At 38.8% G+C, this 10,282-nt stretch overlaps 1 protein-coding gene across 4 annotated transcripts in view; it reads left to right on the forward strand.

Moving 5' to 3' along the window:
* The window catches only part of inpp5ka (inositol polyphosphate-5-phosphatase Ka), a 30,909-nt gene extending 21,062 nt beyond the window's left edge, over window positions 1-9,847 (forward strand). For 2 of the 4 annotated variants that reach the window (XM_062068585.1, XM_062068587.1), the window contains 5 exons: window positions 816-1,047; window positions 3,652-3,789; window positions 5,030-5,113; window positions 5,188-5,292; window positions 8,979-9,847. In XM_062068585.1, coding sequence (XP_061924569.1) covers window positions 816-1,047; window positions 3,652-3,789; window positions 5,030-5,113; window positions 5,188-5,292; window positions 8,979-9,050 — 631 coding nt within the window. In that variant the 3' untranslated portion in view covers window positions 9,051-9,847. The remainder of the gene's footprint in view (window positions 1-815; window positions 1,048-3,651; window positions 3,790-5,029; window positions 5,114-5,187; window positions 5,293-8,978) is intronic. The other 2 variants (XM_062068586.1, XM_062068588.1) reach the window with 1 other exon arrangement.
* The last annotated feature ends 435 nt before the right edge of the window (window positions 9,848-10,282 follow it).

Consider the following 10,282-nt stretch of genomic DNA (forward strand, 5'->3'; position numbering starts at 1 on the left):
GCCGCACGTAAAGTTGTACTGACTTGTACTAGCATGTAGCATCTGTTTTCTATGTTGAGAAAGCTTTAGCTAAAGAGCTGAAAGGAGCATCATTGCCCCCTTCTGTTTGGGAAGCAGACATGGTTTGTCCAACTTTGGGACTTTACAGAGGAAGCATTGAGATAACAAAGTATGGCAGTAATTTGATTAATGGATACATGTAAATGTCGGTACTGAATTTCCCTCTTACACTCATCTACGAAAATACAGGACATTTGCAAGTATGTTACTTAAAAATTAAACTCGAGGCTGGTTGTTAATGTGCAGCTTAATAATAAGCTTGGTAAAACGTTTCCAGTACAGCGTACATCTGTTGACCTGACCCACTAATAAGTCAAATTCTTGCCGCAAATATGCCGAGCAGAGAATTTAAATATGCTTTTGTATTAGACTGGAAGGACAAACAGTTGGACGCTTTGCATGCTTGTCGTTCTGGCTCTGCATGCACACAACATCGTCTTTTGGCGGGGATTTTAGCAGCTTTTGTGAACATGGTTTGAATTGGAACAATGCAATTTGAGAAATTTTTAATCTTCAAATTGCTGTTGTATAAATAAATAGTCAAAGTGACAGTTTTTGTTTCATTTTAGTTATAAATAATCAGGTGTAAGAGCTTCATATGCTTGCAACGAGGTCCCTGGAAAATCAGGCTGATAATGCTGGACTAACTTTCTAAAAACCTACCAATCAATGTACTCACATTTTAGGGAGCCTATTTATACATCTAATGAAAACTTCATTCTCTCTTTTCTCTATCTCCCATTACCACAAACCAGCAGTAAGAAGCGCAAACCCGCCTGGACAGACAGAATTCTATGGCGCCTCATACCTAAAGCACTGCCTTCTGACAAGCAAGAAGAATGCGGAGACAGGTCGGACGCAAACAATGTCGGGCAGCCCGAGGAAGCTAAAAAAAGTCTTTTAGAGCTCAGCCAGGACTTGTACACCAGTGACATGCAGTACAGAATCAGTGACCACAAACCTGTCATCGGTATCTTCACCCTGAAGGTGACGTATTTGTTTTGTCATCATAGTATCTCCACTAGTGTTGTTCAACGTTAGACTCCACACTTACATTTCACTTTCATAGTTTTCTAAGATGCTAATACTCAGTTTTAACAAGTGAACTTTAGTTGTTTATAACTGCATCATTTTATTAAGGCATAAAGGTCGTCTAAACACCTCAAATCCTGTTGCAGTGTAGTGTTGGTACAGGTATATGTCACTACAAACTACAAACAGTACTATACATACCGCACATGAACAGTGGAACTATTGTAAGTAGGGGTGTCCTTATCCAATACTGGTACTTTACAGTCAGTCTCATATCAGCGAAAAAACAAATATCGGATTACAGTTTATGGGCTTGCATCAAAAATCTCTGCTATAAGCTCCCATACAAGTCGTCCTGCATTGTGTTAACATCTAAATATCCTTCAATAGGCATACGATGTTGGTCTTTTCTTGTATTTTAGTCATTTACAAATCTAAACATAGTAGGTTATATGCTACTACAGTAGGAGCTAGCAGCTACACAACAGCTTAGCAAACAGCAGCACTAGACATACGTAATAAGTTCCCTTTATTAAACAATATTGCAGTATAAACACAACATTTATCAATATAAACAACTATTAAATAATTATATTTGCATATTACTTACAGATACAAAATCGCCAAGGCAGAAGCATATAGCAAGTATCTAGTAACAAATGTGTCCCTATCATTCAATTTACTTACTTACGTCATGAGCTAAATTAGTGAATAATTGTGACCAGTAGGTGTCGCCAAAAACAAACAAGCATCACGCCACTTCAACTTAAAGACAGGATAAGTCCATTCCAGCTGGTTAATAATAAATAGGTTAATGTTTTTCAAACTGCATTGTTCTCTGAGTAATTTAACTTGATCAAACATTTTCTAACATTCCACACTACAAGTGAATTAAATTATGTATGATTCGTGCAAATATATCAGCTCAATATTGGTATTAACCAATACTCGTATCTGAAGTGAAAATGTATTGGGACACTCCCAATTTGAATCAGAGTCCAAATCAGAAATACTTGAATAATCTATGGAGGGAAGTTGTCTTTGATCAAGTTGATATAAGTCCAGGTCTATGGTTTACTGCTTTGGCCGACATTATTCTGAAAAATTGGCACGTTTATGTCCACATGTTGTCATATTTTTAAATTCATCATTCTCTCTAGTGTTTTTACAAAAGCAGATTGTTGATTATGTTAAAATTAAACTTCTATTTACCCCCCAAAACTAATAAAATAATTTTAAAAATTGTTAGCCACCAAAATAAATAGTTGGGCATGTACGATGGACATATCTTAAAAAAATACTTTATTGCCCATTCAACTTATGTCCAAGTCAATTTTCGAACAGTGATTGCTTGTCATTACTTATGTTGACAACCGCTTATGTCGATGTGAGTCTTGCCAATCCAAAGGATGTGGACCTAAACAGGCTCCACTCTACTCTACATTGGACACGTGTGCTTGTGTTATTGCATGAAAAAATTGTGTACAAAGTTTTGGCTGATACGTTAAATTTACGATTTACTGTACTTACATATGTACAGAGACGAAGGAAATACAGCATCATTCCGGTTCAGGCAGCATTCACACATGTTTCCTTCAACTGAATTTCATTTTGCAGCAAGGTGGACAGAAAGCTTAGCATCATAGAAAGCGTCTACATTCTGGGTGTTCAAAGAGTTGCCTCGGGGCCAGCTCGTTTTTTAATTGAAAAATATGATTAAACAAGAAAAATGAAGGAAAAAAACCCCAGAATTTAAAAAAGGGCAACAAATGTGAGGAGATGTTAACAGTAAAAATAATATGCTTTGTCAGCAATAGCACAAAGCTGAGATGCAGGCTATAAAGAATACACTTCCAGAGTAAGCATAAAGAAACTCATAGTTGAATCAGTGTTGCTCACATTTTTGAATGTAGGCGTCATTTTAGCACAGGGGTGTCTAAAATATGTTTGCTCAGATGGTATAGCAGTCGTCCAGAAACGTGAGTGTTCCTGGTACAAATCCAGCCTCCACCATCACCCACCTTGCACCCATCGACTCCCACACTTGGGTATAAATGTGTATAGGAAGGACTCCCATGAAAAAGAGATTTAAACTCAATGGGACTTTACTGGGTAATAAATAATACAATTGGGGCCCACAGCTTGTCTTTGTATATGCTTGCGCCACATTCTAAAAATCTAAATTAATCAAGAGAACTACAAAAACCATCAGAACTATCGAAGGAAACAAAAGCAAAGAAGTGAGACAAGGTGGGAATGTTGATTCTCTACTAATACACTTTATATGTAATTTTTTTTTATTATCATACAACACTTTTATTATAACTACATCGGACTTAAGCCTTTTTTTGAAAGTAAAAAACATGCATCCTTTTGACTTTTTACAAGTTTGGACAACTATGGTGTAGATAATAGATAATAATAGCTAACCCACTTTGTAAACACAGGCTTTTATTTTTTTAGTTGTAGAGATGGTTACTAATATTTTTCTCATGTAACAAGACAATACACATTCATGATACATTTACTTTAAAAGTGTGTTTGCTTTTTCCCCTCCAGTTAAAGAAGATGCAAACGACTCCTCTGGTACATCTGCTGGCTGAGGGGGAATGGAGTGCAGACATTGATGCCATGCTTGTGTACTTCCCTAAGCAGCCATTCCCTTCCAGTTCATGGGACTGGATTGGACTTTATAAGGTCAGCTTTACAGGCAACTACCTACTGCTCACATAAATGGGAACTGCACTTTTTTAAATTTTTAATGTTGCTTGTCATTCACTATCCATATGTTAGACAAGAATACATGTTTTTCTTATTTTATGCATTCTAATTTGTAATATACGGCAAGTACGAGATGGCTAACAATGAAACTAATCGGAGTATTCTATTGCGGCCATAAAGCCCTCAAAAACAATATCCAAAAATTGCCAACAACACTCCATTTTTACATGCTGTGACCTGAATATTGACAGAATATTAGCGATATTGTTATTATAAGCACTAACACTGAGGAACTTTTTTAGCAGCACCGTGAGAGGTAACCAGCTTATGCAGCTATTGGCATACTGAGCCGGTGAGCTGCTGCATCGCCTCTAAGTTGGCAAAAGTTAATTCTAGATCATAAATTATTGCTCTCACTTGTATAGTAAAAAGTTTTTGCTTTGAACTGAGAAGTTGTTCAACTTTGACATTCAACATTGATCAGGGCATAGCGAGAAAGACACAAAAAGACACTTGTTTGCGCCCACATTTTTATTTCTATTTTTACCTGCGTGAGAAATTATGATAATTTCTTTATTTAAATGGGAAGATTTGAACATTCCATCAGTTGGCATCCCAATGAAAGCCGACATTGTTCAGTAAGTGATTGTTTTATTACGTTCGTAGTTTGTATTTCTTGTTTAGCCCTAAGCAATACTGCTACTTGCTGAATATACTTATCACTCAGCTTCTAAAACTTGTAGCTCATCCTCTGTGTATTCAGGCTAAAAAATAAGGTTCTGGATCATCATTTGCCCGAAAGAAGGCTCTCATGAAGTCTGTCATTGAAAGAAATAGCGACCATTGTGATGGGTCTGTGAAATTAATGCGCCGCCATATGATTATAATGACCAACATATGTAAATATTACATATTATGAATGTGCCTGTTACATTACATACTATATACCTACAGCATGTTGGAAATGTTGGAAATTTTTAGAGAGCTTTATAGGAAGAATAGAGTGCATCCCATTACTTCCACTCTGAGCTGACACTTGCGAGTGTTTTTTTACGAGTTTGAATGCATAAAAAAAGAAAGACAAGTGTTCTTGTTTTACATAAAGATTGTGAATGATAGGCAAAAATCCAAAAAGGTGCAGTTCCCCTTTAAAACCACAAATCTCATTTTTGATATACAGTCATTATTAAGTCCTTCATTTGTTGATGGATTTCAGGTTGGATTCAGCAGTGTGTTTGACTACATCACATACACGTGGGTCAAAGATGACGAAGTGGCTGTCGATGAAGAAGCCATAAAGGTGGTAAACAGTAATAAGTCTGTACAGTGCATGACCAGTATGAGGGAGTAATTCATGGTGGTCTGCTTTTGTAGGTGTACATGAGTAAAGATGAGATCCCAGTACGGGGAGGAGAATGCGTGCTGGGCTACTACTGTAACACTTTGCAGTGCATTATTGGAATCAGCGAACCATTCAAGGTGAGTGTAAATGTCACAGCTTGTACAGTGGGGTAAATATGTTTTTGTTTACAAAAACATTACCGGAACTGTCCGCTCTATGCACCACCTTCTGAAGGCATGATGGTTAATGGTCTTGAGTGTGTGACATGCAATTCTCAGCCGAAACACTGAGGAGCAGTGTCTCTCAAGGAAGCAAACACAGCTGTTGCTGACTAGATATTTACATTCTTGTAAAGTAGTGAGCAATGATGACCCCAACATTCTTGTTGGCACTTGAACTAATCATTCAGAAACATATGTTTACATTTAATGCTTAGAAATCGATCATGAAGATGGAATGTGCAACCAGGCATAAATGCAGATCACGTGCTTTGCATAGGGACCCGCTATCTGTGGGGGCCCCCGTCACTGATAAGAATAATGCTGGGTTTGAATCTCGGTCGGACAGGTGTCAGGAAAATATGTACATTTTTATGTGATTTTTAAAATGTTATTTTTTGATGAACAATGTATTTAACCATTAATAATTTTTTTTACAAAACATTTATCGAATTAAATTCAAGTTTGATTAAAAAAGTAACAATAATTGTGTGAAAGTGTGAACATGTTTTGTAATAGGTGATGGGGAGAGGAGTTCAAAATTACATTCCTCTTAGAGCCCAATTTAGCCACTTTTGAGCTTTGGGATGTTTTGTGCAAATCAAGCATCACTGCAATTGACACACTCAGTAATTGTTTTGAGAGTGCACTTCGATATCAAGTACACAATACATGTATCCAACAGTTTGCATTAAATGTTCAATCACTGTTGATTTCTCTCACACAATATTTTGGGCATTTCAAGCATAACTTGGCTCTCCTTTGCTCTGGGACCCTCCTCGGCAAAAGCCCGGTCCACGGGATGTTTCGCAGGGGGAGGAGCGTACATTATGGCTGTGATGCTGTAGGGCGTACTCACAATTGTACAGGTTCCCTCTTCTTCTCCTGGGGCCTCATGTAACAGGTGCGTGGCGTTCCTACTAGAAGTAGACAAACGTTCAAATACAGAAAACGACATACGCCAGTAAAAATACCGATGTATTAAGGTGTGCGCGCACACAAAGCCAAGCACATTTCTTTTTCCATCGCAATCAACATGAAATTGGTCCCAGTTGATGCGTGCCCGGGAAATATGCAAATCATATTGAAAAAAGCCATGTGAGCCATGAGCTTGGCACGGTCTGACCAATCACAAATCAGTAGGAGGTGCTTCTTTCTTGTGATTCGATTGAAGAGCAGAGCTGAACCCAGACTGGAATAAAAATAAATGGTTGTGTTAGGAAGAAAGTGAAGAAGACGATAGATGTGCATGGCCAAAACTGACTCGAGAGAAATTAGTGCTGCATCCCGTTTGAAAAGATAGTGGCTACAATTCTAGGTAAAACTTGAGAAGTTTTATATATTCTATAAATTCCCCAAATATAAATACCATTTTTGTAACCTGTAACAAAATGTGTTTAGACAGTAGCCTGCTCACATGAGCCGGATTATCGTTTCATGTTTGATTGGTGATTCAAGGGCCGTTTTTTTGTCCCATTATTTCTATCCTGCTGTATTACTGAGATTCCCCTGACATTGTGGATTATTTCCTATTTGGAGTATTTCAAAGTATTTCTATTGTGGAAGGTGGCGGCTGTTTTTAATTTCAGGCCTGTAAAATGTCCGGGAAAACACGGAAATCTGTGTTTTTAAACATTCATTTTGGCGTCAAAATATCACTTCCGCGCTTTTTTAATATCAATAAAAATACGATCTATACAAAATTTGTTGAACGCTCGCCTCAGCCGCAGGTACTCGCTGTTCCTCTTGCCTAAATGCAGCACTGAGTAGTTGGACAAGGAGATGATCGAGAGCACTGAAACAAGCTTGCTAGTTGGCGAACCGTCTAGCGAGGTTACTTGATGTCGCCTGCGCTCGCTCTCCGAGTCACAACGTTGACGGATGTCCACTTTGCTGCTAATCATATTTGGATCCAAACCAGTTGTAGTTCTAAAGTATTTATTAGTAGCCAGTGAGAAGGTATATTTTTGACTTGACGGATTGTAACAGAGGTCACAACACTGGAAGTATATTATCCGAGGATGTGTGGTTTACAAGATAGAGTTGATAAACTGGAGTTCTTTGCATACATGTTATAGAATTTTACATTACATTTTCAATTATAATAATGTCAGTAAATGATGTACTAAAAAAAATCTAAACATTCTGTGGTACATTACATGGGACATGTAAAAAGACAGCCCCAAAAGAAGTTGGTAAATGACAATAAATCTAAAGGTAAAATATAGGGTAGAAATGCATCGAATTGCAGGAAATGTAGTCTTAAATGTCCTTTCGGGGTTTGCGTGGCAGCACTTTGTGCCGATAGAAATGTTCCTCTTTTTTTCTCAAAGGATGCTCACATCACTGTTATCATGAGAGGACAGATCTAATTAATAACTGAAATGTCTGTATTACGCACATTAATGTAGCCGATGGTAAAGGGGTATGAAGGTTGGAATATTTTGAACCTTTTTTTTTTTAGTAAATCGTGTCGATTATAATTGAGAACTTGCGATGAAACGATTGCATTACGGTCATTCTATGATGATAATAATAATAATAATAATGTTGTGCTTAAGAAGTGAAATTGTACCAAAGCATGGACCAGTGCGCTCACACTAGCCAAACATGCCGTACTTTAGGTGTCAAGTGGGCCCCAACATGGTAAGATTGGCTTAGTGTGAGTATACCCTTTGTTTTTAGTGGAGAAACACTTGTCAAGAACAGAGGTCAGATGTTTCTTCCAGTTGGACACGGGGGTTGCATGCATCTAAGGAGAGATTTTGGTCCACTCCAGTACACATACTCTCCAAATCCTGAAGGTTTTGAGGCTGTCGCTGGGCAACTTAAGTTTCATCTTCATTCACAGATTTTCTGTCGGACTAATGGTGCGTTCCATTTGCACTGTGAAGTCTGAATTTCCAAGTTCCTCAGTTGGATTTTATACTTGGAGAGTCGGAAAGTCCGTACTAACCCAGAGTTAACCTCAGGCTCTGAATGTAAACAATGACAGAAGCTTCTGTAATATATATATTTTGTGTCGCACTAAATCAGCCATATACGATGTATTGTTGGATGTTTGTATATCGAAATTCGACTGTAGTGCAAATTAAATTTTTTCACATGTTTTTCTTACGCTCTTGATCGCTTCTACTGTGTTTGAAGGTTGCAGAAGGAATGCATCTTTTCCATAAGTTGTTTGTATTCAAACAAGGCAAGCATAAGAGTAGCTTTCGTGGATGTGTTCATCTTGATTTCTGACCTTGTAACTCGGCTGTGACGTCATTCCCAGCTCCAACTTCCGAGGTTAATGGAACGCACCTTAAGTCAGGAAACCTCTGAGGCCACTTCAGGATCTTGAGCCACTCCTTTATTTCCTTGGCCAGATGTTTTGGGTTGAGGTCATGCTCATCACCCATCTTCAGTGGTCTGGCTGAGGCCAGGAGGTTCCAATTGAAGATTCCATGGCACATGGGACTTCAAAGCAAAATGTTTCCACCTCCATGTTTGAGAGTTGGAATGCTGTTTTTTTGTTACCATTTCTCCAAACACAAAATTCAGCAGATAATCAATTATTACTTCCCATATTGTTAACTGGAGTAATAAGTGCTGCTTTCTTTTAGGTCCATGCGTCGAAGGTCGCCATTGAGGAGGGCTTTCTGCCTGAAAAGCTCAGGGGTCTGCATAGAAGCTGAGCGACAGAAAACATTCAGGACTAACAGATTCATGCCTGGTTTATTGATGCCTAAACTATGTTTGTAATATGTTTTAGTCATCCACTGATAGAGAAGCTTTTCATCACAGTGTTACTCTGCTAGCTCTACCAGTCATGTCAGTCAACGTTGTGATAACTGGCATGAGTGCTGAAAGATTGTACTGTGTATCATTCATTGATGATGATGCAGTGCTTTAATAGGCTGGCAATGTATCAGATTATGTTGTCAGATCCACTGCAGCATGATGGGACCTGAGTTTAAAGTGAATTCCTCATGCAAACAATCGTTGTTTTCATAGCAAAAACGAGGGTTGGTACCAAAGCAAGTCTGTGGTATTGTCCATCCATCCATCCATTTTCTACCGCTTGTCCCTTTTGGGGTCGCGGGGGGTGCTGGAGCCTATCTCAGCTGCATTCGGGCGGAAGGCGGGGTACACCCTGGACAAGTCGCCCATTAATCCTAACTTCATTGGAAAACAGAAAAGCAGGTGTAGGTGATGAGACACCTGATTCCTTCATGGCAACTACACATTCACTCTCATTATATTTTTAGTGAGACTTTTAAAGAAGTCATATTATAATAATAATAATTTTTTTTTTACATTCAAAACATTCCAAATGTGCCATAAGTTATGTTTTACAGTCTTCAAGCTGCTTCCTGTCTCTTCAGGATGCGCCTTTTAGTGGGCAGTCTTAAGTGGGCTCCACTTCGACCGCGTCTTCTGCCCGTCAGCCAGCTTACATATGGAATCAGCTGACAGATATAAGTTAAAACTATACTTTGTATTAGAAATGGCAACAGCGGAGGATGCATGTGCATGTACAAGCCAGTCTGCCCCACAGCAAAAGGATAGAGAAAAAGAAGGAACTTATTTACTACATGGTCGGACTACAATGTCGGAATCGCGCCATGCTTTTAGGGTAAACTTCTACCATATATGGAGATGTCTGCTGTTGTTACCAATGGCAAAAAACACAAATGGGGCAAAGTCCAAACAGCTCCATCCATCCATTTTCTACCGCTTGTCCCTTTCGGGGTCGCGGGGGGTGCTGGAGCCTATCCCAGCTGCACTCAGGCGGAAGGCGGTGTACACCCTGGACAAGTCGCCATCTCATCGCAGGGCCACCACAGATAGTCAACATTCACACTCACATTCACACACTAGGGCCAATTTAGTGTTACCAATCAACTTATCCCCAGGTGCATGTCTG

Source organism: Entelurus aequoreus, linkage group LG13 (genome assembly GCF_033978785.1).
Source record: "Entelurus aequoreus isolate RoL-2023_Sb linkage group LG13, RoL_Eaeq_v1.1, whole genome shotgun sequence".
In the NCBI taxonomy this organism is placed as follows: Eukaryota; Metazoa; Chordata; class Actinopteri; order Syngnathiformes; family Syngnathidae; genus Entelurus; species Entelurus aequoreus.